This window comes from Phyllobates terribilis, unplaced genomic scaffold (assembly GCF_046119375.1).
Source record: "Phyllobates terribilis strain yellow unplaced genomic scaffold, ASM4611937v1 Scaffold_10__3_contigs__length_209671492, whole genome shotgun sequence".
Lineage (NCBI taxonomy): Eukaryota > Metazoa > Chordata > Amphibia > Anura > Dendrobatidae > Phyllobates > Phyllobates terribilis.
In genome coordinates this window covers 169,286,642-169,313,860 of record NW_027362770.1, presented here as the reverse complement: position 1 = coordinate 169,313,860, position 27,219 = coordinate 169,286,642, and the positions used below count along the sequence as shown (strand labels likewise).

Below are 27,219 nucleotides of genomic sequence, written 5' to 3'. Positions count from 1 at the left end.
GGGGTCACCTCTTTTCCCACAATGCCTTGCTTCCTGAATTAAATACAGAAAATAAAACCGTATCACATGCTATTTACAGCACTATTGTGACTGACATTAGCATATTAAAAGCCAAAATCAGGATATTTAAAATGTAACTGTCAGTCTTTTTGTGTTTTGTTTATAAATTGATAATACATAAAATCTAAGAAACTTTGTACTATATTCTATCAAAAAATCAGCTTTTTTCTCCGTCTGGACAGATCTTTCATTCTCAAAAATTCTCAATTTATGGGTAAAATCTGTCCTCAGTAAATACAGATTTTCCTATTAATGAGGTAGGAGATGACAATTGGTGTTTATAAAGTTCTATGGAAAACTGTAACTGTTGTTTCAGTAGAACTTGTGCCTGCCTCTAGCTCCTCCCTAGAATGTCTGTGTCCGCCTCTAGCTCCTCCCTAGAATGTCTGTATCTGCCACTAGCTCCTCCCTATAATGTCTGTGTCTGCCTCTAGCTACTTACTAGAATTTCTGTGTCCGCCTCTAGTTCCTTCCTAGAATGTCTGTGTCTGCCTCTAGCTCCTCGCTAGAATGTCTGTGCCTGCCTCTAGCTCCTCCCTAGAATGTCTATGTCTGCCTCTAGCTCCTCCCTAGAATGTGTGTGTCTGCCTGTAGCTCCTCCCTAGAATGTCTGTGTCTGCCTCTAGCTCCTCCCTAGAATGTCTATGTCTACCTCTAGCTCCTCCCTAGAATGTGTGTCTGCCTCTAGCTCCTCCCTAGAATGTCTGTGCCTGCCTCCAGCTCCTCCCTAGAATGTCTGTGTCCGCCTCTAGCTCCTCCCTAGAATGTCTGTGTCCGCCTCTAGCTCCTCCCAAGAATTTCAGTGTCTTCCTCTAGCTCCTCCCTAGAATGTCTGTGTCTGTCTCCAGCCCCTCCCTCCTCAATAGAATTTTAAAAGCACCATCATCTCCCATCTCAGTAATGGAAAAATCTGTCTTTACTGAATACAGATTTTATCCATGATCTAAGAGTGAAAAATCTGTCCAGAAGGAGAAAGAAGTAGATTACTCTGATAAGATACTGTATATTACGAAGTTGCTTATTTTCATTTGTACTGTTGATTTATAAAATAAAAATGTAAACAACTTTCACACTTTAAGTCCCACACTTGGGAATGCTCCCAAAAGGTATGTACCATTCTCGAGTGTTTTGGTCGGGTCTTGAAAAAACTTTGACAGTTGACAGTCGTAAGCCTAACTACAAAGCGCCAAGCTGACCACCCCATGAGTAGACCCACATCTCTCCCCCCAAAATGCCATGATGTTTACATGGTATCTGGGTCAACTCTCCCATGTCCCTGATCCTCCTTATTACCTGGCCTCCTCCAGTGCTTGGTGTATGGCTTCTTCTATCATCCGACCAGATGATGCGTGCTCCGAAGGAATAGGGACCGAGATTAGGACACCACTGTCCAGTCCAAGCTCCAGAGAACTGGCTGAGGGAGAAGGATGCAATATCATACAGCGACCCCAATACCATGTAGTCTATATGTGACATGCAGAAGTAGTGCTCTTGCTTCCAAAAAATCCAGCAACTGTTACAAATAACACAAGCACAGGAGACAGGAAGTGTTGTGCTTCAGAAGCATAAAGGCAACTAGAGGGGTTAACACAGTCACAGGAGACAGGGAGTGTTTTAGCAGAGCCCCAGGGGGATTGTGGGGAACTTGTTATTGTAGTCTGGCTGAAGCCGAAGAGAAAGGTGGTGTGTTATCTGGATCTGACAAAAGGCAACTGAACAGGATTCAGATCAGGAGAGAAACTAAACACAGGTCAGATAAACACCCTGAACTAACAGTGCAGAGTATTATTGGGCAGGAAGATAAGGACTGGAAGAAATTGTGTCACAGGGATCATCTCCCTCATCAAAACCTCCCCCCTCCATCTCCATGCTGGATAAAGAATGCTGTGTACTATTGTATCCTTGTGAAGGAAAAACCTGTGGTTGTGTATGCATAGAAGTGTGCTGCTAAGAGATCTAATCTAAGCTGAACTATGCTACTGAAGAGACTGTAATACTGTGCCTTGTGAAGAAACTACTGTATTGTTACTGGAGCCGGTTGCTCAAGAAACTCAGACTGTACTGTAATGAAGATTGTTGCTGTAATATCCCTGAATTGCACTGGCCGTGCTTCAGATTAAATTCCACTGTTAAACTGTTGAAAAAGACTCTTGTCAGATGTGTGTGGTCAGAAATTGAATCTATCGTGTCCCTGAGAGAAGCTGCAGCCTATAGTAACGGCTCCCCCAGGATTCCAAAGAATTCAAGAAACCCCTCTTGCCCTATCTGAATCTAGCGGTGTGCTTGTAACATTGGTGGCCCATACGGGGAATCCTGAGTGGGAATTAGTGTGTAAAGGGAGAAGAGGAAAAGTGTCTGGAAAAACACAGCAGCACAGCACCTCAATTCAACTCTGCTACACCAGTTAAAGGGGACCAGCCCTAAAGAAAACTCACTAGCAGCAATGGATGTGGAAATACAAATGGACATCATTAGTGAGCTGCTTCTTCAGTTAACCTGTGAAGAATTGAGAACAGTAGCAGAACATATAAAGATGTCAGAAGAATAGATTTCTAAAGCACACAACCGCAGGCAACTGTTAGCTACCATTAATGCAAAAATGGACGAGCTGGGGGAGAAAGAAGCTGAAGATGTCATGGGGACGTTCCTCTAGGAGCTAACACAGTTTCTAACCAGGTTGAAGTTGGAGGGACGGCACCAGTTACCAAAAGCGGGAATCTCCTTCCGCAAACAGAACTACAGGAATTGAAAGAACAATTCAAAGCCCTAGCAACAGCCCTGCAGGAATCGACCAAAACCTCTGAACGGGTGATAGACTCAGACAGAACCTTTACCCTGCTCGGGTTAGATAAATCAGGAAGACAGTCCTCTCTAACACCACAAATCACCATAAGGAAAGAATTCAAGATCCTGGGACAGATTGGAGAGTGTGAACAGAAAGAGGAACTGTCTTATATGAACTTGTTGCACCAGATCGATGCAGACTTACAGAAAGGCTACCAGCCAGATGAGATCGTCGAGGGGGTGGTAAAAGCGATCAGCCCAGGACTGAACCTCCGTAGTATGCTAGAAATGCTAGAAATGAAGAGTCAATTGACCTTGCAACAGCTGAAGATAATTCTAAAAGGGCACTATAAAGAAGAGAGTACTTCAGAATTGTTCCACTGACTCATTAACCTCTCACAGAAAAATAATGAATTACCCCAAAGTTTCTTGTTCAGTGCAATTGAACTGAAGGATAGACTGTGGTTTGCATCCAGAGATATAGAAGCGGAGGAGAAGTTTGATGCTGGACTAGTCCAGAAGAAGATCATTGGGAAAGGGGTTAAACAGCAAAGACATCAAGTTGCAGCTGAAACTGTGGCGCCCCTGAGGGTTCGACCGCCACAGGGATGCTGCACTTCTCTAATGGAGTGTAGTGTTCCTCCTCTGAGGTAAGAACAGTGTGATGGTCAGGACCCTACCTCCACATCCAACACCACACTTCTCCCACCAGAGGGGGCTAGAAGGCACTAGGTGCTGCCCCTACTGGAAGTTGGGAGACTGGGGAACCAAAAGATAGGGGAACCAATTAGTGGGTGAGGGTGGAGGATTCACATTTTAGTGACACTTTAAATTTCATATTTAATCCACAGCCATGATGTGGCTTGGTCTTTTTGGTGGTTCTTTTTGATGGTTCTTTTAACTGTTCTCTGAACGTGACCTTCCTCCCTGAGCGTGGATCCTGTGTGGACCTGCAGAGGATGGAGGCACGGCCCTTGTACCCCGGCCTTGGGTCGAGGGGCAGGCTGCAGATGATTTATGTCTCGGCCTGGTCAAGGACCATGACCAAGAAGGCCCGGAGCTTAGGAGTGTAGCTCCACCGCAAATGGATCCTGGGAGGGATGCAGACGGAGCGGTATACGCCACCTGTCCTCACCTACTTGATCTATTCAGAGGGATTCCGGCTGCAAGAGGGGTACCGGCCCCTGACACCTGACCTTGCTATTCTACGTCCTGGTCAGGGAAGCCCGGTAGGCCCAGAGGATCCCACCGGGTAACGGAAGGAGCGAAGCTGCCACCCGTACCCTTTTTCTGAGTGAAGTTCAGAGGGAGACCCGGCCTATCTACATACCCACAGACAGGAAAGGACCCGGTCTGAAGTCTAGGAACACTCTGGTGCGGGGTCCTGATTGAACACTTGACTTACTCAGAGGTTGATGGACCCTCGTCCCTGGTGACCGCAGCTGTACTCTACACCGTGAGTAAAAACCCTGGAAGTCAACCCCTATGGCCTCCGGACTCTTTATTCGGCACTTCACCGCACCACGTAGCACCAGATCTCCTACACTACGACTCCCTCCATCCTTGTCTCTGCCCTGAGGCCCTCCTCCGCCTGTGGGGAGTAGTAACAACGACGGCTGCCACAACATGCCGCCTCAGAGGACTGCAGCAGCGCTGGTGGCCTTCACCAGGTACCACAGGTGGCGTAGTCGATAGCAACCACTCAACCCTGATAGCCCATTACATCCTTTTTTTAATGTGACGGCCCTGGGCACGGAGCGGGTCCGGGCCACGGCTGCACCCCATCTACCATACAGGACCCGGCTCCGAGTTCCCCATCTTCCCAGGGTAGGGCTTCCAGCGTACGTCACAAACAGTACCTAGAAGATCCTGGCATTCTGGACAAAGTCCTAATTGAAAAAATGAATGAGGCAGCTATTTTGGAGTCAGAGAGCGAACAGAAGTTAAAGAAAGGCTCTGCTCCTAAAATCACCAAAATGAGTCAGCTGAAGTTGGAGACCCCCGGTGGCCAGTCCGAAGATAATCATGGAGACTCTCCAGGGAACCTTAAATCACTAACAAAAGAGAGGACCGCCAGCGCTGACTTGGAGGAAGTAATAGGAGAACTACGAGCCGAATTGATTGAGTTAAAAAAGTTGATTCGTTCCGGGCCAGAACCTATATCCCTCAGACCCAGGAGTGGGTTCCAATACAGAAGATACCCGGCTTGTGAAGCGCGCCGTTCATCAAATCAGAGAACCGTGTGTGGGTCCAATGTCTGAGATGTGGTGAGGAAGGACATTATGCCAAGGAATGCCAGTGTGGGGCGACTGGTAACCGCGACAAGGAGGAGGCCCCAGAAGCAAATCCAAGCACCAGAAAGGTGCATGAGGTAAAATAGCTGCGTCAGTACTATCCTCAAGTGTGTTCCCGTCTACAACAGCTGCAAGAGAGACAGAGGCATCAGTTACTTAATGCCCAGTGCAGAGGTCAAACGATGTACTCCTGGGAGGAGGATTTTTCGGTCAGTAAAGATAGCCTCATGAGCCTAATCGGTGTAAGGTGCTTTATACAATGCCAGCTTGATGAACTCCTGGTAAAAGCACTGTGGGACACAGGAGACAAGCGAGCCTTTTAAATGAAGAATGGAGAAGGTGCTACCTGCCACATACCTGCCTTCGGTCACTAAAAGAACTCTTGGGACCAGTGGAACTCCACGTCAACCAGACCGAAATCCTTTCATAGGCTGGGTGGAAGTGACTTTCCAACTGAGGGCCACGAAGAACAGCAACACCATTGAGCTTTTGGTACATTTTCTCGTGATCAGTGATCAGAACGTGGCAGAGGATCCTATCCTGGGTTATAATGTAATCAGTGAGGTCATTACAAAAAAACAAGTTAGGGACGCTGATGGTGGATGCAATTGCCACATCACTTGCCATACCAAACACCGTGGTGGAAAATGTGATTCATAGAGTAAAGAAAGCACAGAATACAATGGACCTAAAAGAAGTCAAGGTGGGCTGGCACCCAACCATTATCCCTGAAAACCAAATAGTGGGGATGAGATGTGAAGTCTGGGTAGAACCGGGAAGAAAAGTCCAGAAAAGACTTTGCGTGCCAAAAGACTCCTCAGAACTTCTTGAAGGCCTAGTTCAAGGTGAGAATGTGCTTACGATTTCTACTGGTGGGTTTTGTTCGAGTGACAGTACCGGTGATGAATACTATGAAACACAAAATTAGGCTGGATCCAAAAATTGTTAGGTCACATTGAAACCTTTAAAACGGAATATCCAGCCAGTGTGAGACCCGCCCAGGGGTCTACTGTAAATTCAGTCTGTCCACCAAGGAACAAGAGTTGCCCAGGGGAGGAAATTGCACGACCCACCTCATGGTCCGAGTATACCCCAGTATCCCTGGAACACTTGTGTGCTGAAGATATAGCGATAGCAAAACAGATGCTGAGAGAAGAGTGTCATGCATTCTCTAAAGATGACTGATATAGGCTGTATCCCGTCGTTGTAATTGAAAATCAATTTGAAAGACACGACCCCAGTAACCAGAAGTTACATGTCTGTGCCGAAGCCATTACACCGTGAAGTGAAAGAGAATTTAGAAGATCTAATCAACAGAGGTTGGGTCCAAAAGTCGAAGTAGTCTTATTCCTCTCCTATTGTTTGTGTTAGGAAGAAGGGCGGTATGTTGAGACTCTGCTGTGATTACCGGGAACTAAACCGAAAGCCAGTACCTGATCGGCACCCGATACCAAAGATTCAAGATATGCTGGATAGCCTATCAGGAAGTACCTGGTTCTCTGTCCTCGATCAGGGTAAAGCATACCATCAAGGGTTTGTTTAAGAGTCCAATAGACCCTTGACAGCATTCATCACACCGTGGGGGTTATATGAGTTGATCCGCATACCGTTTGGGCTCAGTTCAGCTCCAGTAGAATTTCAGAGGAGCATGGAGACCTGTTTGGAAGGATTGAGGGACGATATCTGCCAGCTGTACTTGGATGACAATGTGGTACACAGCAAAACCTTCTGGGAGCATGTCGAACATGTGAGGACTGTATTACAGTGGTATCAACAACACTGAGATAAGTTGACCCCAAAGAAGTGTGAACTGTTCAAAAGGCAAGTCCGATTTCTAGGGAAAATTGTGTCCGGAGAAGGATATACCATGGACCCAGCAGAAATCGCTCTGGTACTGGTCTTAAAAGATAAGCGGCCCTCTACTGTCGGGGAGTTGAGGCAGATCTTAGGATTCTTGTCCTTCTATTGTACTTACGTTCGGAACTTCTCCAGGATTGCCGCCCCCCTATACCTCCTCTTGGGGGGGACGACAGAGTCAACAACACCCACGGAGAAAAAGAAGAACGCGGGTAGGACCGGGCTTAAATGAAACAACGCCGTTTCATCCCAACAGCCCATTCTCTGGACAGCAGACCACCAGGAGGTATTGGAAGAACTAGTAGACTACCTGGTAAAACCACCCATCTTGGGATATCCTGATTTCAACTTACCATTTGTTCATCATTGTGACACTTCTCAAGTTGGACTGGGAGCTGCCCTGTATCAGCATCAAGATGGAAAATTGAGAGTCATCGGTTATGGTTTCAGAACGTTGACAGAGAAGAATTACCATCTACATTCTGGAAAATTGGAGTTCCTGGCATTGAAATGGGCTATCTGTGAACAATTTAGAGATTATCTCTACTACAGCAAAGACTTTGAGGTGTACACTGACAATAACCCTTTGACCCATGTCCTCACTACAGCCAAACTGAATGCAACGGGTCAGAGATGGGTCACTGAACTAGCGGGCTTCAATTTCAGCATCAAGTACAGGCCAGGAAATGCAATGTGGATGCTGACGGATTGTTGAGAATGCCACTAGAGCCTAAGGAGTTCATGCAAGAATGCTCGGAGGAAGTCAGTCTGGAAGCAATTGAGAGCACTACCCAAGCAGTGCAAGCTTATCAAGAGGAAGACACACCATTGTGGTGTCCGTTGACTGTGGAAACCACCATAACAAGATCACCCCCTGTCTATTCAACAACTATCAAAAGGAAAAATCCATGGAGCACAACGGGAAGATCAGATAATTGGTAGAATACTACTTTATGTGGACCAAAATCGGTTTCCAAGTAAATGGGAGAGAGATAATGAGTCACCAGCAGTATCTGTTTTAGTTAAAGAATGGAAGAAGCTCTACCTCAGTGAAGACGGTATCCTGTATCGTAAATGAGGACAAAACCTACTATCCAGAGTATTCCGCAGTTTGGTCTTCAAAAAACTCCATGAAAACATGGGACACCTGGTAGTGGAAAGGACAACCAACTTGATCCGTGAATGTTTCTTCTGGCCGTACATGCAGAGAGATATTGAGAGGTACGTGACCAGGGAGTGTGGGTGTCTGAAAGATAAATGTCCCAACACATCAACCCGGGCACCTATGGGCAACATCCAAACTACGTATACGTTTGAGATGGTCTCAATAGACTTTCTACATCTCGAGACATGCAAGGGTGGTTACGAATACATATTGGTGGTGATGGACCATTTTACTCGATTTGCCCAAGCATATGCCACCACCAATAAAGCTGGTCGAACAGCGGCAGAGAAGATCTTCAATGATTTTGCTTTGAGGTTTGGGTTCCCTACGAGGTTACACCACAACCAAGGAAGAGAATTTGAGAACCAGTTCTTTGCCAGGCTAGGAAAGTACTGTAGAATTCAGAGATCCCACACAACGCCCTATCACCCAGAGGGTAATGGACAAGTTGAACGTTTTAACCAGACATTATTGTCGATGTTGCGCACTTTAACAGCGGACGAGAAGAAAGACTGGAAGAGTTCTCTGTCAAAAGTGGTACATGCCTATAACTGTACAAAGAGCGATGCAACGGGTTACTCACCCTTCTTCCTATTGTATGGACGATCGCCAAGACTGCCAATCGACATCATGTTCGATACTCCGGTGTCAGAGAATTACAGAACGTATCCGGAGTACATTCGGAAATGGAAGGAAAGGATGGCAGAGGCATACAACATAGCATACAAAGTGGTTACGCAAGGACAGAGCAAGAGTAAGGAGTACTATGATCGAAAATGTTATGGAGCAGAATTGGCACCGGGAAGCTGGGTGCTAGTCAAGAACGTACGTGAGAAAGGTGGTCCAGAAAAACTTTGTTCGTACTGGGAAGACAAAGTGTATTGGTTCATAAAGAGGAAAGCCGATGACAGTCCAGTGTATGAAATCCGATTGGAAAGAGGGGACAAGAAAACCAGAATAGTCCATCGGAATGTATTACTACCCAGTGATTATCTCCCACCACAACAAGACTTCCCATAAGTAGACCGACATCGACCGAGATCGACTAAGGAACCACCACAGACTGAAGCTCCGGAGGTGGATAGTGACCTTGAAAGTTCCGATGAGGAAGAGCACACCGTTGTATTTCTTGGACCGGCAAGGAGAGCGACGTACCATCCTCAAGAGAGTGAACTAAGTCCCAAGGCTCCAGAGTTTGTACTAAGGAGTACAGATGAAGTCCAATTCAGATCTGATAATCGAACACCGGTCACTGAAGAGACCGATCGACACTTAGGAGTAGCAGAATTACCAGACCAGGCGGAAACGGACGATTCAAGAGAAGTACAGGAACTTACAGAGGCAGTTCCAAGATCATCTGAGGAAGTACGAGAAATGAGTGCTGCAGAAAACACTCCTGTAATCGAAGAACCCATGGTATCTGAGGAACAACCCACCAGGAGGATGTCGATTCAAGAAGTGAGGAGGCCCGTGATGCTGACGTATGAGACACTTGGAGAACAGAGTCAAGTGCCAAGGACTGTCGACTGGAAACAGGTATCTCTGCCTGCAGACCAGGTAAGCCCACTTGAGTGGTATTCACCACCGAGAGGCAGCATGGACAATGCTACCTGGTGGAAAGACTTGTTTTGGCCTAGTGAGAGAGAGAGCTGGTTGGAGACATACGAATAGCTCCAGCTGAAGAGATGCTGATTGTTTTAATTGTGTTAATTGTTTATTTCTTACAGGAGTCCTACAAGAAAAAAGTCATAAGAATAGGTTGTTATCAATGTTTAGAAATGTTATATCAATTTAACAATGACACATTTATATATATAGTTACTAAGTTTTCACCACTATCTCAGAATTGGCCAGATTGACCAATTAAGATGAATGTCGAGGACGACATTCAAAAAGGAGGGAAGAGTGTGACATGCAGAGGTAGTGCTGTTGCTTCCAAAGCATCCAGCAACTGTTACAAATAACACAAGCACAGGAGACAGGAAGTGTTGTACTTCAGAAACATCCAGCAACTAGAGGGGTTAACACAGTTACAGGAGACAGGGAGTGTTTTAGCAGAGCCCCAGAAGGATTGTGGGGAACTTGTTATTGTAGTCTGGCTGAAGCCAAAAAGAAAGGTGGTGTGTTATCTGGAGCTGACAAAAGGCAACTGAACAGGATTCAGATCAGGAGAGAAACTAAACACAGGTCAGATAAACACCCTGAACTAACAGTGCAGAGTATTATTGGGCAGGAAGATAAGGACTGGAAGAAATTGTGTCACAGGGATCATCTCCCTCATCAAACTCTCCCCCCTCCATCTCCATGCTGGATAAAGAATGCTGTGTACTATTGTGTCATTGTGAAGGAAAAACCTGTGGTTGTGTATGCATACAAGTGTGCTGCTCAGAGATCTAATCTCTGCTGAATTATGCTACTGAAGAGACTGTAATACTGTGCCTTGTGAAGAAACTTCTGTATTGTTACTGGAGCCGATGGCTCAAGAAACTCAGACTGTACTGTAATGAAGATTGTTGCTGTAATATCCCTGAATTGCACTGGCCGTGCTTCAGATTAAATTCCACTGTTAAACTGTTCAAAAAGACTCTTGTCAGATGTGTCGGGTCAGCAATTGTATCTATTGTGTGCATGAGAGAAGCTGCAGCCTATGGTCGCCCTGAGTAACGGTTCGCCCAGGATTCCAAAGAATTCATGAATCCTGTCTCACCCTATCTGAACCTAGTGGCATGCGTGTAACATATATTTTGTGTCCTCCCAACACACAAGTACACATTAGATTTTGGTTCTTGGATAGATCCACCATCTTTGATTTTCATACTCTTCTCCCGATGCCCAACAACTGGCACCAGTGATGTCCAACAACTGCTCATCCAGGCCACCTTCTTAGAGGACAGCTCCACACCAGTTATTAGGTTGTGTCTGGTATTGCAGCTACACTTAAAATGAACGGTGCCGAGCTGCCTTACCACATACAACCAGTAGACGGGTGTGGCGCTGTTTCAGGAAGAAAGCATTCATCTTTTTTTATTTCATCACAATCTCTTTAAACCACGTCATAAATTTTACCATCTTACCAATAAGTCTTGCAGCCTCCTCCTCATTGCTGACATGAAACGGGGCCTTGTAGCCGCTGCGTGGGGTGAAGAAAGCCGGGAAGTCTCTGGAATCTCCAAATGTGGAAACGCAGACTCCTTGGGTCTCCTATTAGTATGGAGATACGGAAGTAGGGCTTAAAGGGGTAGTCCACTGTCCTCTCAAAATGGCCACCGATAAAGGAGCATGTGACCAGATCAGCCTACCCTAATAGTAAAATCTGCTTTTCTATTGGAGGAGACTGATGGGCTGATCTAGTCACATGCTCCTCTATCAGCGGCCATTTTCTGGACATAAAAGCTGGTCAGTTTGTGAGGAGAGAAACAAGAGAAAGTGGACAACCCCTTTAAGAGGTCTTAATCCATGTTAGGTGGCAAGACAGCTGTAAAAGACCCTACATCCATATCGACATGGCTTCTCATCTTGCTCTGATAAAGACTACTAGGCCGAAACGGCTTAATACAGATCAGTTTGCATCTGACATGTCCGAATTTGCTGGGACTGTGAAAATTTGAGGCAAATTGGTCAACACGTCATGCTCGAGTTCTGCCCTTAAGGCCTTGTAAATACACTAGGGCAGATTTATTAAACCTGTCTAAAAGAAAAACAGCAGAAACCAATCACAGCTCAGCTTTCATTTTACCAGAGCTGTTTCAAAAATTAAAGCTGAGCTCTGATTGGCTGCTATGGGAAACAAAGGCAGTTTCTCTTTTAGAGAGTTTTGTCTCACTCACCAGATACTCCAGGGTTCGGCCAATGTCCAGGATGGATTTTACCCCAGCTGAAATAACAGCTACTGGTGTTCTCCCAAGTTCAGTGAGATCTGCACTGACATCCATCGCTGAAGCCATAGAGGAAAATATGGAGTTACCCTTTAAAGTTACTAAATACTAGAGATAGTTCTAGAACGCTATAAAATGAGGAAAAAAAATTTACTATTTTCTCCGTCGCGATGTACTCCTCCGATCCCTCCAGTCACAAAGATAGGGATCCCAGCGTGATATGCAGCCACCATTGTCCCAGACACGGTGCTGCCTCCAGAGAGACCCTGTAAGAAGCAGAAATCACAGAACTTTATGGCTTCATAAATAAATAAAATAAAATAAATAAAAAATGTCTTCAAGCGAGTATCCTTGCACAATATGGACACACAGGGGCATGACTCCCTACCAGACACAGCTCTGATCTCTCCTGTGTCTGTCACATGAGCAGGTTCGTATGGGATACCAGCAAGCAAAAATGTCATGTCCCATGATTTGGGAATCATACATGTGACATGCAGAAGTAGTGCTGTTGCTTCAGAAGCATCCAGCAACTAGAGGGGTTAACACAGTCACAGGAGACAGAGAGTGTTTTAGCAGAGCCCCAGGGGGATTGTGGGGAACTTGTTATTGTAGTCTGGTTGAAGCTGAAGAGAAAGGTAGTGTGTTATCTGTATCTGACAGAAGCCAACTGAACAGGATTCAGATCAGGAGAGAAACTAAACACAGATCAGATAAACTCCCTGAACTAACAATGCAGAGTATTATTGGCCAGGAAGATAAGGACTGGAAGAAATTGTGTCACAGGGATCATCTCCCTCATCAAACCCTTCCCTCCTCCATCTCCATGCAGGATAAAGAATGCTGTGTACTATTGTGTCCTTATGAAGGAAAAGCCTGTGGTTGTATATGCATAGAAGTGTGCTGCTAAGAGACCCAATCTATGCTGAATTATGCTACTGAAGAGACTGTAATACTGTGCCTTGTGAAGAAACTACTGTATTGTTACTGGAGCCGATGGCTCAAGAAACTCAGACTGTACTGTAATGAAGATTGTTTCTGTAATATCTCTGAATTGCACTGGCCATGCTTCAGATTAAATTCCACTGTTAAACTGTTGAAAAAGACTCTTGTCAGGTGTGTCTGGTCAGCAACTGAATCTGTTGTGTGCCTGAGAGAAGCTTCAGCCCATGGTCACCCTGAGTAATGGTTCCCCCAGGATTCCAAAGAATTCATGAAACCCGTCTCGCCTTATCTGAACCTAGCGGCGTGCGTGTAACATACAGACAGTATTGTATTATCATTGTGTTGTTATATTGTGCTGTTTTGCTCCTATGCAAAAAGGTTTGCCCTCTTTAGAAGTTTGTCCTTCCTCTCTCCCTGTCTGTCTCTGATGTACCTCTGATGTCAGTAACACCTCCCTTCTTCCTCATACTTTTTCCTCATTCACTGTCAGCCATCTTAGAAGCTCATGTGTTTGCATTCCTGTTTCTGAAAAGTGTTTTTTATCTACTCTATGTGTGCATATCTACAAGAATTCAGCTGGAAAAATAAACCTTCTTCTGGAATCTTACGTGCCTCCTGCAGTCGAGTTCAAACTATCTGATGATATATCTACGTGTGAATAACGGTTTTATACTGAGGCAGCTTTGATATGGTGTCTCAAGAGCCCTACTACACTTGCAGCCGAGCTATGGAGTCAGAATAAAAAAAATCTTAAAAATGGTGAGAAATTGATACAGAAAGTATATTGAGAAATTGTATAGTTTAGCATTTTACTAAAAAATAACCTTTATTTGCCGACACCAAAGGTCCCCTTTAAATATGCTATTCTACTCTGTAAAGTCCGTGCGGCCTAATGTCAGACTGGAACTATCATAAAAATATTATAAGAAATATTATGATGCAATCGAATACTTAATGACAAACCTGGCTGAGTACATAGGGCAGATCTCTCCTCGACACCTTCACACAGTCTTTATTGGTGGCGAGAAAATTGATTTCTTCTTCGCGGAGTCCAATATGCACTTTGCCCTCTATGATGCCCACTGTCGCTGGTACTGAGCCGTTGGCCCGGACTATTTCCTCCACTTGACTGGCCATGCTGTCATTATACATATATATATATAAATCCACTTTAACAACCACACATAAACTTCAGGAAAACATTCGAGATGGGTTGGGGACTTGGGTATACAGCTCCTATGCAGATCAATTTGTCTCCATGGTTAGAGACCATAACAAGTCCAGTTTATAGAGAAGAGTTAACACAAGATATAAGTCCTCACCTGATATTTTGTGGATAGGGCATCCCATGTGTAATAATGGTGCTCTCCAGAGCCACAACCGGCTGACCCTCCGCCAGCGCCTCCTCCACACTGGGATGTATATTGAATACGGAACCTGGATATGAAATGTAAGCTTATTCCCTTCTGTCAAGTCATAAAAATACAAAAATCCTCTTATATAAGTTTCAGATTGGAAAAATTATCATACAGAAAAATACAACCGGGCAAGAGCAGCACTGCAGAGGTCGGACATGTGAGGGCCGAACTAGAGTTCAGCCAAACTCCTCCTACCTGTCTACATCACATCGCTCCCCTTTTCATTAGTCAGCCTGACAGACCTGTGATCATGTTGCGTTGGGTCAACTTATCAAAAGAGGACCCAGAGATGTCGAAAGGAAGGAGGAGGTTTGCTGGCCTCTGCCCTGGTGGCTATGAGCTACAGACTAGGTTGCTGGACCGGGTTCTCGCAGGCTGTAGAGTCGGTAAGCCAAACCTTTGACTCCGACTCCTCAATTTCCATGACACCGACTCCGACTCCAACTCCGACTCCAACTCCCTCATACATGACTCATGTTTAAGTGATAAATTTACGGTAGGACAAATTTTTCTCAGCTAAAAGTCTAGACCCTTAGATCAGGAATAGGACAGACATTTATAGGACATTTCAAAACTTTCCCAAATTCTTATGAAAAAATATTTCTCGTGAATCTTTTTACTCAACATGAGTTTATTATGCTACAGGGGCTAGAGAGCATAAAAATGTACATTTGATTCATATTTAATGTATTCGATGAGAATGGAATTTCCTAGTCAAATTTTTGCAAATTTGCTCATAACTTCCACCCAACTTTTCAAGTAACCTAAATAACTTACAGTGGGAACTTACTTTGGCTATCCAACCGCCTGTGGGACACGACACTCCCCGCCCGGACCATTGTATTTTGCACTCCGGTAGAACATCTTCTCAGGGCAGAAACCAGCATAGCAGTTCATCTGATCTAATACAAAACAGGGACCATTATACATTAGGTGGTACAACTCCAAGCACACCTTGGTGGAAAAACTGTATTCAGAGGCATAGTTATAAGGGGTGCAGAGGTAGCAGCTGCAATTTAGGTCTTTGTGCCAAAAGAGGCTCATAGGCCTATGTGCCATATATAAAGACTCCAATATGTTAGAACAGCGCTGGCACCCCTGCATGTGTCCCCTTCCTCCTCCCAGCAGGGATGTCGGCATGTTGACTTACCCATCTACACTCCTTCAGCGTCTGTTTCCTCCCAGGACCTGCGCATGGCAAGCAGGTCTCCTGCGAGTGTGCTTAGGATGCGCATGCCCCCTGCCTCTTATAGAGATGTCTGATATTTAAGGCATCCTCTCCTTAGCAACTCTAAGTATTCAGTGTGTTTCCTGCTACCAAGTTGTAAGGTCCCTATACCTGTGCTCCCCGAACCTGATACTGTCCGTCCTGCCTGGCCTGTCTGAACCTGAGCCTGTCCGTTCTGCCTGCACCTGATCCTGCCTGCCCTGTCTGAACCTGTCCATCCTGCCTGCACCTGATCCTGCCTGCCCTGTCTTAACTGGTTCCCGTCTGCCCCGCTGTAACCTGTTCCTGAGCCTTTCCTACCTTTACCAAGTCCAGAGCCTGATCGGTCTTGTCTGTGTGGTGCCCCTGAGGGTTCGGTCGCCACAGAGGTACTGCATCTCACCCAGAGGTGTGGTATCTCACTCTCAGGTAAGGAAGGAGTACAGCTCGGGACAATAACACCTGCATCCAACACATACCAGCAGTGAGGGCAGGACGAGATTGTTCCTAAGGGAGAGCACAGTCCCTGGTCCCTAGCTGAGGGGAGGAGCTATGTAGTGGGTGTGGGTGGAGGAAGTAGCTTAGGGGAGCACATGGAGGAAAGTATAAATAGAGAAGCCATCTTGTTTGAGTAGTGGTAGGGAACAGACAGAGGAGAAGTGTGGGAGCAGGGGCTCTGTAGGAGCTCTGCTCAGGCAGAGGGCCTGCGGAGAGGCCCAGGACTGAAGGAGGAGAGAGGAGCAGAAGGGCTCCAGGAACGAGGAAGGGACCCCAGGGGTACGGGCAGTGCTGGAGGCCACCCGTACGCCCGAATCTACCAGGAGGTGGAGGGGTCAGGCCACACAAAGGGGACCGGTCCCTCAACTAGCGGAAGACTGTACGTCTCAACTAGAAACCGGAGGCTGCAGTATTTCAAGTCCTGCAGCCAACAGTCCATATCAGTCTCACCAAGAAGGTAGCTATAGAGGACCCAGGGGACGGAACAGACATCGCCCGACAAGGCCCGCGGGTACCGGATTGGGACACTTGGTATGAGGTGCAGGGAAACGGCCAGAGAGAGAACACACAGAAGGGGGTCCTGCTAAGTACTCCGGAGATATCTGGGGGTGGACTGAAACCCTCCCTGAGTAAGCGCAGCATGACGAGGGAAGTTACACTTGTACCTGTAACTTGGACTGCAACAACCGTGAGTAAAGACCCTGAGGACTGCACCCAACTGTCTCTGTGATTATTATCTGCACCATCACCCCTGCACTACAACGTCCAGCATCACCTATAACATCTACAACATCTCTACACTACCCTGGAGCTAAGCTCTGCCTGTGGAGAGCTGAACCAACCCTGCTGCACCAACATCAGCTCCAGAGGTTCTGCACAGCAGCGGCGGCTCCATATAGCCGCATACCACAGGTGGCGTCACGAACTATATATAAAACTTTATTAATTCCCCTGTAAATATCCCCCCTTTTGATTGACCGCCCTGGGTCACCACCACTGTGACATCTCCCCCAGCTTGTAACGACCGGCCCGGCACCGAGTACCCCACGGCCCAGGGGGCGCGTCATCTTCACCTATACCGCTACCCTCACCAGTCCAGTCTGAACCTGCACCTGTGATCCTGTACCTGAGTCTGTCCTGTGTTCCTGAACCTATCCTATCCATTCCTGATCCAGTACCCGTTCTGTCTACCAGCCACACATTCCCTGTTATCTAGTTCCTGGCCGGTCCTTCTTCCCTACCCCTTTAGGGGTCAGCTGTCACGGCTCCAGGGTCTGTCCTGAAGTAGCACCTGGTGTCCACCTGGGTTCAAGTCTAACCACACCATCAGGGGCTCTAGTGAAGAACCAGGTGGGGGCTTACTTACACCCCTCCAGGCTCTCCCCGAACTGTGGCACAGTGGTTCCACAACCACATGTGTAACACAATATTATAAATGGCACGTGATAGATGCGAGAAAACGAGAAAAGGATGGGTCTTTTACAAAATTTACACTTGTGTTAGAACTACTGCTTGATTTTGCAGGACAGCTTCTGGTTTTTATAAGTGGTATACAACTTTTTGATCATTTTATTGAACCTGTGATCCTTGGAATTCTCTTATAATACTCCAATATAGCTTATATTGCAGAGTATTAAGGCAGGGCCTTTTAGGCTTCTGTACTTGGGAAACCTGGAGGCTAGTGTTAGTCCCCAGGCTGCAGTAGCAATTTTTCGGTTCTCCACATTGCATCAGTCGTGGGTGGATGAGGTGACAGAGGGAGCTCTCTCCCTCTGTCTATCCACTTAGATGCTACGGTCCAAAATGGAAATATTATCTAAAGTTATCAAATGTCAAAAATGGACTCTGTTGAAGCAGGGTGTCGGCAGTATAATACAGTTGGCACTTATAATAGTATGGCTGATTGCTGGGAGAGAAATAGGTCAACTCCAAGGCGCAAGAGTAGCTGCTGGGTCTGCATCTACAATGCGTATACCCACCAGGTGAGACTATATGGACGAGTCTTGTCTATTCTGACATCCACACAGAGTCTATGGGTCAGCTGCTTACATTAAAATCTGCGTCCCGCGTTCATCTATAGGCTGGGACTTCATATGTGAATTATCACACTCGAATCTCATCTTGAGAAAGCCGTACTGAGCCCTAAGTTAGCTCGTCCTATATAAAGTATAGAACCTCTGTAAAATAATCATCAAAAGCTACAAACACCGAAAAGTGAATCATTAACAAACCTGCTGACAGAACAATCTACGACCACAACTGTAAGAAGTGTTCAAGATGTGATTCTACTTCCGGAAAGCACAAAGCAGGAAATAAAAGCTCAGTACTAGACAAGTCGCATAAAAATCCACTATATTTCTTGCTCTTTCAATGTGACAGATGACAATGACACTGACGTCTAATGGCGTCGGGAAATGTAAAAGTGTCTTTATAAACCTGCGTCCTGTTAGACTATATCCAGATGTTGCCGTCATGTTGTGGTTTATGCTAGAAAAATTCAGAAATTTGTTGAAAAAAATGTGATACCAGGGATCCTGGATAATAAGAAGGGATCTTCATGGGATTATACACCAAAAAGAATGAACATATCCACTTCAATGTGAAATGTTCCGTCTTTTATAACCTCTGTTAACCGTTTGAGGTTTCGAAAGGCGAGGAGTAACTAACAGGAGAGATTGACCCTTTCTTGTGGTGGTTTCTTCTTGAAAGTCACCACAAAGTCACCATATATGGAATTGAAATAAAAAGCCACAAAAGACCTCCGAAAAGATGTTTCAGGGAAAATACCACCGATGTGTCTTGCGAAGTGTCTTCTGCTTGAAAGTTGATGTGGGTACGCTGGCATCTAAAAAAATTTTGCGTTCGCATACCTTAAGAGATGGACGAAAGAATTAATGCTAGCAGAGATTGCGCTAATGGATCCTGCATTAAAGAGTTATTCTCATATTTTACTTTTATGGCAAGTCCACCAGACCCATATCTGGACCAGAGATCCTCACGTATCTCAGAAACAGAGCCCAATTGTGTGCCGCTATCAGACACAAGGTGACTGTGAATTTGCGGCTTCTTCTGTTTCTTTTTATGGGAGTTCTGAAAATTGGTGAGGGCCCCGTAATAGTGCCCGCAAGAGTATGTGCACACATCTTTCTCAGGTGGGTACGCCCCGAAAGAAATGCTAAACAGAATTAATGTACTTGCTACAATTTCAAAATGATTGGATATGCACATGTTCAGTATTTTGAAGCTTCTTTTAACCACTTCAGGCTTCAAAAGTCGAGAAGCATCTAAAAGAAGTGGCCAGACCATTCTTCAGGCTTCTTCCGCTTGGAAGCCCACACTGTTGTAAACATAATAGAGAAAGAAAAAAATGCCGCCACAAAAAACGGCATGAAGGATGCAAAAAAAAAAATTCAGGAAAAACACCGCTGGTGTTTTCCTGAAGCAACTTTCTCTTGTCTAAAAGATGTTGTGTGCACATACCCTTATAAACTGCTACAGTATCCTATGCTGGACTACCAAAGTGCCCCATAATATAATGCCACAAGACCCCATAAAAGACAACCACAGGGCCCCATAATATACTGCCAAAAGACCCCATAATATACTGCCACAAGACCCCATAATAGACAACCACAGGGCCTCATAGTATACTGCCAAAACACCCATAATATACTACCAAAAGACCCCATAAAAGACAACAACAGGGCCCCATAATATACTGCCAAAAGACCCAATAAAAGACAACACCAGTGTCCCATAATATACTGCCACAAGACCCCATAAAAGACAACCACAGGGCCCCATAAAATACTACCACAAGACCCACTAAAAGACAACCACAGGGCCCCATAAAATACTGCCAATAGACCCCATAAAAGACAACCACAGGGCCCCATAATATACTGCCACAAGACCCCACACAAGACAACCACAGGGCCTCATAATATACTGCCAAAATACCCATAATATACTGCCAAAAGACCCCATAATATACTGCCAAAAGACCCCATAAAAGACAACCACAGCGCCTCATAATATACTGCCAAAATACCCATAATATACTGCCAAAGACCCCATAAAAGACAACCACAGCGCCTCATAATATACTGCCAAAAAACCCATAAAAGACAACCATAGGGCCCATAATATACTGCCACATTAATCCATAATAGACGGCCATATTGCCCCCATAATAGATACTTACCCGTACGAACTGTCCATATTGCCACCATAGTGACACAACTAAAGTGCCCCTATCATAGAAATCCATACTACCCCCATAATAGATAATGAGCGCCCCCTTCTACCAGTCACATGTCCTGTTTCTGGCACGCTTCCTCCTAAAAATGCCAACAATAATCCCAGTTTAAGGCTACATTCACACATGATCAGTATTTGGTCAGTATTTCACATCAGTATTTGTAAGTCAAAACCAGGAGTGGGGGAAAACTACAGAAGTGGTGACGTGTTTCTATTATACTTTTCCTCTGATTGTTCCACTCCTGATTTTGGCTTACAAATACTGATGTAAAATACTGACCAAATACTGAGAGTGTGAACGTGGCCTAAGAGCTATCAACAGGGCTCATCGATGAATAGGTACAAGGAAGAAAGTGGGTGAAAATGTAATTACACTTTCTGGTTTACAATGGGGAAAAGTTTACTTCCAGTAAGTGCAAAAAGTTTTCAACTCAGCACGAAGTTCCCCATATAGCAGAGGAGGACAATGAATGAATGCAATATGGGAGGTCTCTTATAGGGCTGATTTGGGGCTAATCTTACCTGCAGGCACCCACGCAATTCTCACAGTGCAGGGGGGAGGTCATGGGTCCCTCCTCCATGCTGTCCTGTATTCCAAACACAGATAGTCTCTAGCTTATCATTAACCAATAGAGCAGCGGGTGAGGGGAGGGAATGGGACAGGGGGCACCATGGCAGCTTCCTAACAAGGACACATGGGAGGAGGGCGGCGAGGCCTACTGTAAGGGATCACAAACCTCCGCAGAATAATAAGATCTTTGAGTGACAAAACCTTATTTTTGGACTGAGCTGAGCGGCTTATTTTTGGTTTCAGCAAATTTTTATATCGATAATCAGCTGATTTTAGCAACCAGTTTAGGCCAGTGGTCTGCTGTCGTGAAGCAACAACCCCCCAGTGTGCTCCGATTAAGGTCGTCAGGGCTTCTTTAGAACCTTACTGTATGTTCACATGTAGAAAATTTGCTACAGATTTTGTCGTGGATTTAGCTGCAGGTTTCACCTTCTGGGGTCTGTTCACATTATGTGTTTGCGCTGTGTATGTTTTATTTTTTTTGTCGTGTTTTTCCAAAATGTAGTGTGACATACCCGTGCAAATTTACAATGAATTTGCCAGAAAGAATCGGAATATATTTCAGTCTAGATGTTATCCACAACAAATACGAGATTAGTTGAAATCACACCTATTTCGCTGGTTCTGCATAAAGTCTCATTCAGACGTACGATTTTTCCAAGTACAAGAAAAACGGACAGAATTTTTTGCAACAGAGTTTGTCATCAATTTTTCTCATACATGGAGAAATAAAAAAAAGTTTCTCCACTGACAGTCCATGAAAATCGGACTGCACTTAGATGTCATCTGAGTGTAGTCCGATTTTTCCATGGACCCATAGATTTGCATTGACGATTTTGATCTGACCCTCGGTTCAAAATCGTACATGTCTCCCCGATTTTCCATGGACCGCTCGGTTTGCAAAAAATCACAGACATGTGAATGTCCCTATAAACCATTGTTTCCCAAAGCGCTCATACTCATATGCGAGGAAAACGAACGAGTGCAGTCCAATAAAAAATCGGATTGCACTCTGACCAATGTTATTCCATGAGTGACATCTCATCTATGATTTTTTTCTCAGCTGAAATCGGACTGAGAAAAAAATCACAGCATGCTGCGTATGGCCGCGTATCTCGGACGAGGCTCGCCAATGCAAGTCAATGGGTGCGTAAAAAGAAAAAAAATCGCACGTCACTCGGACCATGCAAGTGCCGTCCAATTTTCACGCACCCGTCTCTTTGAAAACCGGCAATTCATCAGCCGTGTACAGTAAAATCACAGCGGTACCCGACATTATAGAATAGAGAGAATAGAACAACACACATAGAATAGATAGATAGAAAGATGTCAGTCACATATATAATTAGTGCAGTGACAGTGTTGCTTACTGTACATGTCATTTATTGTTAAATTAAATAATTAAAAAAAAAAATGGCGTGGGGTCCCCAGTAACTTTATTCTCTAGCAGAAGGTAAGCAGACAGCTGTGGGCAGATGTTTGTAGCCTGGGAAGGGGGTGATACCCACGGAGCTTCCAGGCTATTAATATCATCCCCCAGCTGTATACTTAGTCTTTACTGGCTATTAAAATGGGGGACCCCCAAAAAAATTTACATGGGGTCTCCCTATTTTAGCAGCCAACAAAGGCTAGGCAGACAGCTGGGGGCTGATATTAATAGCCTAGGAAGGGGCCGTGAATATTGGCCCTCTCCCAGACTACAAAACCAGCTTTCAGCCGACCCAGAAATGGCGCATCCATAAAATGCGCCAATTCAGGCCTTAGACTTAGACTCGCTCTGCCCATTGCCTTGTGGTGGTGGCAAGTAGGGTTATAGGGTCGGGGTTGATGTCAGCTTATAATGCCAGCTGACATCAAGCCCAGGTTAGTAATGAGGAGGCGTCTATAAGACGCCCCCATTACTAACCCCATAGTGAAAGTGAAATGTTAAAAAAAAACACCCACACCCAGAATGAAATATTTTATTTGAAATAACCACACAGATTCCTTTAATAGTTCTAAATTAAACCCAACTTACCATTATGCCCATTCCTCTGAATCCCATGTCACCTGTAATAAAAATAAAATAATAAATCAACCTCATCCTCACCTCCCCGGCGTGAAGAACATAATCTATTTGTCCCGCAACGGGTCCAGCTCTGCTACATCTAGATGGCAGGCTGCATAGTAGCTTGATGCAACTATCCAGCCTGACATTCTGCAGAGACACCGAGGAGCATACGCTTGCGCACCTCAGTGACTCGCAGTGCTGTCATCAAGTTGAGCGGGGTTCATATCATATGAACTCCGTTCACCTCACTGACGTCAGCACAGGTGTGGGAAAAATCTCATGCTCGCGGTGCTGGCAAATGATGTCAGCACATGCGCGGTGAGAACTTTCCCATGCTCACGCTGATATCAATGAGGTGAACAGATGAGGTGAACAGAGTTCATATGATATGAACCCTGCTCAACTTGATGTCGCCACTGCAAGTCACTGAGGTGCCCAAGCATGCGCTCCTCAGTGTCTCGGCAGGCTGGATAGTCGCATCAAGCTACAATGCAGCCTGCCATCTAGATTTAGCAGTGCTGGACCCATCGCAGGACAAATGGATTATTTTCTTTGTAAGAGGGTCATGCGCCTCTTTCCCTTTTGTGAATGTATTGTTCTACTCTGTGTTTATATATGAATATGTAAAGGTCTATTGTCTAATGCTAGTTACAGGGACAGTATATGTTAGGAGTGGATGGTATATTAGATTAGGAATTAGGTACAGTGCAGGGGGGGGGGCACAGTAGTTTACGATAGAAATAGTTAATATATTTAGTAATAGCTCCAGTGTAGAAGGAGCCGGGGTAGTAACGGAGTAGTTTGCCCAGCAACCGACCGAGACGGTTGATGATTGGTCCAGTTGAAAAAGGGGAAGGAGTTTGGGCCAGAGGGAGCGCATCTGTACCAAGCTACACCACCTTTGTATTTAATAACAATTTTTTACTGCATCTAGCCCAGTAAAACCTTTTGGGCATAGTAGCAGTGTCTGTTACTCATTGGAGTAGCCCATCTGTACCAAGCTACACCACCTTTGTATTTAATAACAATTTTTTACTGCATCTAGCCCAGTAAATACTTTTGGGCATAGTAGCAGTGTCTGTTACTCATTGTAGTAGCCCATCTGTACCAAGCTACACCACCTTTGTATTTAATAACAATTTTTTACTGCATCTAGCCCAGTAAAACCTTTTGGGCCTGTAGCTGTGTCTGTAACTCATTGGAGTAGCCCATCTGTACCAAGCTACACCACCTTTGTATTAAATAACAATTTTTTACTGCATCTAGCCCAGTAAATACTTTTGGGCCTGTAGCAGTGTCTGTTACTCATTATAGTAGCCCATCTGTACCAAGCTACACCACCTTTGTATTTAATAACAATTTTTTACTGCATCTAGCCAAGCAAAACCTTTTGGGCCTGTAGCAGTGTCTGTTACTCATTGGAGTAGCCCATCTGTACGGATATGCAGCGATGCTAAATAACCAATGGTCCACAAGCTTATGGACTCCATATTGGGCAGAACAAGTGCTGACAAAAAAACAGACACTCCTGGAACTCTTCCCAATAGTGGTAGCAATAGAAATATGGGGCGCGCGCCTGGCTAACAAAAATATACGCTTCATAACAAAAAACACCAGCCTAGCGCACTGCATTAATAAGATGGCATCGTCGTCTCTCCCAGTGCTAGGCCTACTACGCCGGCTAGCATTCCTGTGCCTAAAACACAATATATGGGTCCGCGCTAGCCACGATGCTGAGGGGTCTAACGCTGCTGCTAACGCTTTATCACAATTCAATTGGCAGATTTTCACAGAGCTCCTCCCCAACGCCCACCCATCGGGCAACAGTTGCCCACCCTCCCTATGGGATCTAGTGGCAAATAGTTGATGCCATTAATCAGAGCGTCAGTTGCCCCGTCTACGTGGCAAGCATACGGTAAGGCATGGAAGAGTGGACACGACTAGTAGCAGGCAGACGGGTTGACCAATGTGAACAAGCCAGATTACCGGAGTAGCATTTCACTTCCAACTACTGAATTGGGGAGATGTGACAAAGAGATTCATCATCAGACAATCCATAAAAGGGTGGAAAAGGGGTCAGCCAAGTCAGGAGTGTAGACGTCCCATCCCGTGTCACTAAAACTGATTTCTCACATCATATCCCTAACACCATTAACATGGCACTCACAATTTGAAGCAACACTACTGTCTACTGCATTTGCGATCGCCTTCTTCGGGGCGCTATGCATAAGTGAATTAGTCCCTCAATCCAAAATTACCACCAGTGGAGGCTTATTACACCAGGACGTAGTCATAGCCAATAATGCAATAGGTCTACGCATACGCAAATCGAAAACGGTTCCAGCGGGCAGGGGCACTTGGATACTTCTACAACCCACAAACGGTACACTGAGTCGGGTAACAATAGTAAAAACATATATAACCATCAGATCACCACAAACATTTATTCCTATCACACATTGATGGAACGCCATTATCAAGATACCAGTTCCAAGCTATATTTAATAAATGCCTAACATCGGCAGGGAACCACCCCAAAGATTACGGGACACACTCATTCCGCATAGGTGGGGCCACGGAAGCAGCAAGAGCAGGACTGTCAGAAACGGAAGTTCAGATAGGGAGATGGCGATCCACTTGTTTGGCGAGATACATATGACCGGACTTGTTATCCTAACGTGGTTTGTTTCTTTTACAGGTGACGCTAAGCCAACAGTGTGGGTGATAGGCCACTCGTATATATATTGTACAGAAAAAAGAGCGAAAGTCAGCCCAGGCGGGAGGAAATTAGAGTTTCATAACACATGTTTCAACTAGAGAGGTATTAGAGGCCTGCAATGGCCACAGGTACTAATGGAGGTAATCAAGGTAGGGAGAGAGGCAAGAGGTCCGGTCATCTTAGTTATACAGGCCGGGGGAAACGACCTAGGTCATCACAAGAGCGCATAACTAATGGCAATAATGAAACTAGACACTGAGCGCTTCAGAGAATTTTTCACAAAACTAACTATAGTATGGTCAGAGATTGTGCCGATAGCGGTATGGCAAGGTGCGCGAGACATCACGGCCATCGAACGGACAAGGCGGGTAATAAATATTCGGATGGCAAAATTTAGAAGAGACAGAGGCGGTGTAGTGATACGACACCGACAACTGGAAGGAGATAAAGCAGGTCTCATACGGCCCGACGGTGTTCACTTAATGGATATTGGACTGGACATATTCCTGTCAGGACTCCAGGACGGAGTGGAACAAGCGTTAAGAGTGATGGATGGGGGTCAGAGTCCTGCATACGAGTACGCAGGATCCTCCGTGGCCTGGAAATAGAAAGGACATGATGGAGAGTTACACTTGTTGGCCAACTTGCCGGTGTGGAGACACAGGGCATGCTGCAACAAGCTGGATTATTTTAGAAATAAAATGCCTTTCTAATGGAATGAGTATAAAGAGTTAATAAAGCTGTGACCGATCCTCACCCATCCAGTTGTAAGAGTTACATTATTGTATTGTCAAGGAAAGGGGGGCGGTAGGGGGCTGAGCGTCTAGGTTTGGTTGGGGGTCCCCACAGTCTGCCTAGGCTAGATGCAGTTAAAAATTCTTATTAGATACACAGGCGGTGCAGCTTGCTTCGCAGCTGGGCTACTACGCCCAAAGTATTGCCTGGGCTAAATGCAGTTAAAAATTCTTATTAGATACACAGGCGGTGCAGCTTGCTTCACAGCTGGGCTACTACGCCCAAAGTATTGCCTAGGCTGGATGCAGTTAAAAATTCTTATTAGATACACAGGTGGTGTAGCTTGCTTCAGAGCTAGGCTACTACTCTGACTAGCAGACACTGAAGCTTTGGAGCAGACCTCTGAGTAAACAGCTCTTCAGACTCAACCATCTGTGTTACCCCAAGCCATAGTGTATGTAGTTTCTTACGGTTAAAAGGGGGGGGGGCGACCCAACCCACCTGGAATTGACAATGCCAACGTCATGTAAAACACAGCAAGGGGACTCCAAAAAGAGTCTCCATTTTTTCCAAAGATTGTGGCACAGACACCACTTAAGTGGCATCAATTGCCCCAGAGTTGCTTAAAATGGTTGGTGAGGTGATTTTACCAAATCCTCAAGCTTTTAGTCTCCCCAGGATGACACAGGGGTAGAAAAGTCCTTGCAGATCCATGATTTGTTCATCTTTATGAACGTGAGTCTGTCTACATTCTCAGTGGACAACCGCGTGCGCTTGTGTG

The 27,219-nt window shown here is 45.4% G+C and overlaps 1 protein-coding gene across 3 annotated transcripts in view; it reads right to left on the bottom strand.

Moving 5' to 3' along the window:
* Positions 1 to 21,041, bottom strand: part of LOC141164637 (uncharacterized) — a 45,706-nt gene extending 24,665 nt beyond the window's left edge. The window contains exons 1-9 of one of the 3 annotated variants that reach the window (XM_073650114.1): positions 20,886 to 21,041; positions 15,189 to 15,300; positions 14,303 to 14,417; positions 13,944 to 14,118; positions 12,190 to 12,301; positions 11,988 to 12,094; positions 11,235 to 11,361; positions 1,354 to 1,474; positions 1 to 33 (exon numbers count right to left, since the gene is read on the bottom strand). The exon at positions 1 to 33 is cut by the window's left edge and continues 53 nt beyond it. In XM_073650114.1, coding sequence (XP_073506215.1) covers positions 1 to 33; positions 1,354 to 1,474; positions 11,235 to 11,361; positions 11,988 to 12,094; positions 12,190 to 12,301; positions 13,944 to 14,118; positions 14,303 to 14,417; positions 15,189 to 15,285 — 887 coding nt within the window. In that variant the 5' untranslated portion in view covers positions 15,286 to 15,300; positions 20,886 to 21,041. Of the gene's footprint in view, positions 34 to 1,353; positions 1,475 to 11,234; positions 11,362 to 11,987; positions 12,095 to 12,189; positions 12,302 to 13,943; positions 14,119 to 14,302; positions 14,418 to 15,175; positions 15,303 to 18,334; positions 18,413 to 20,885 lie in introns of those variants that run through there. The other 2 variants (XM_073650116.1, XM_073650117.1) reach the window with 2 other exon arrangements.
* Positions 21,042 to 27,219: the final 6,178 nt, after the last annotated feature.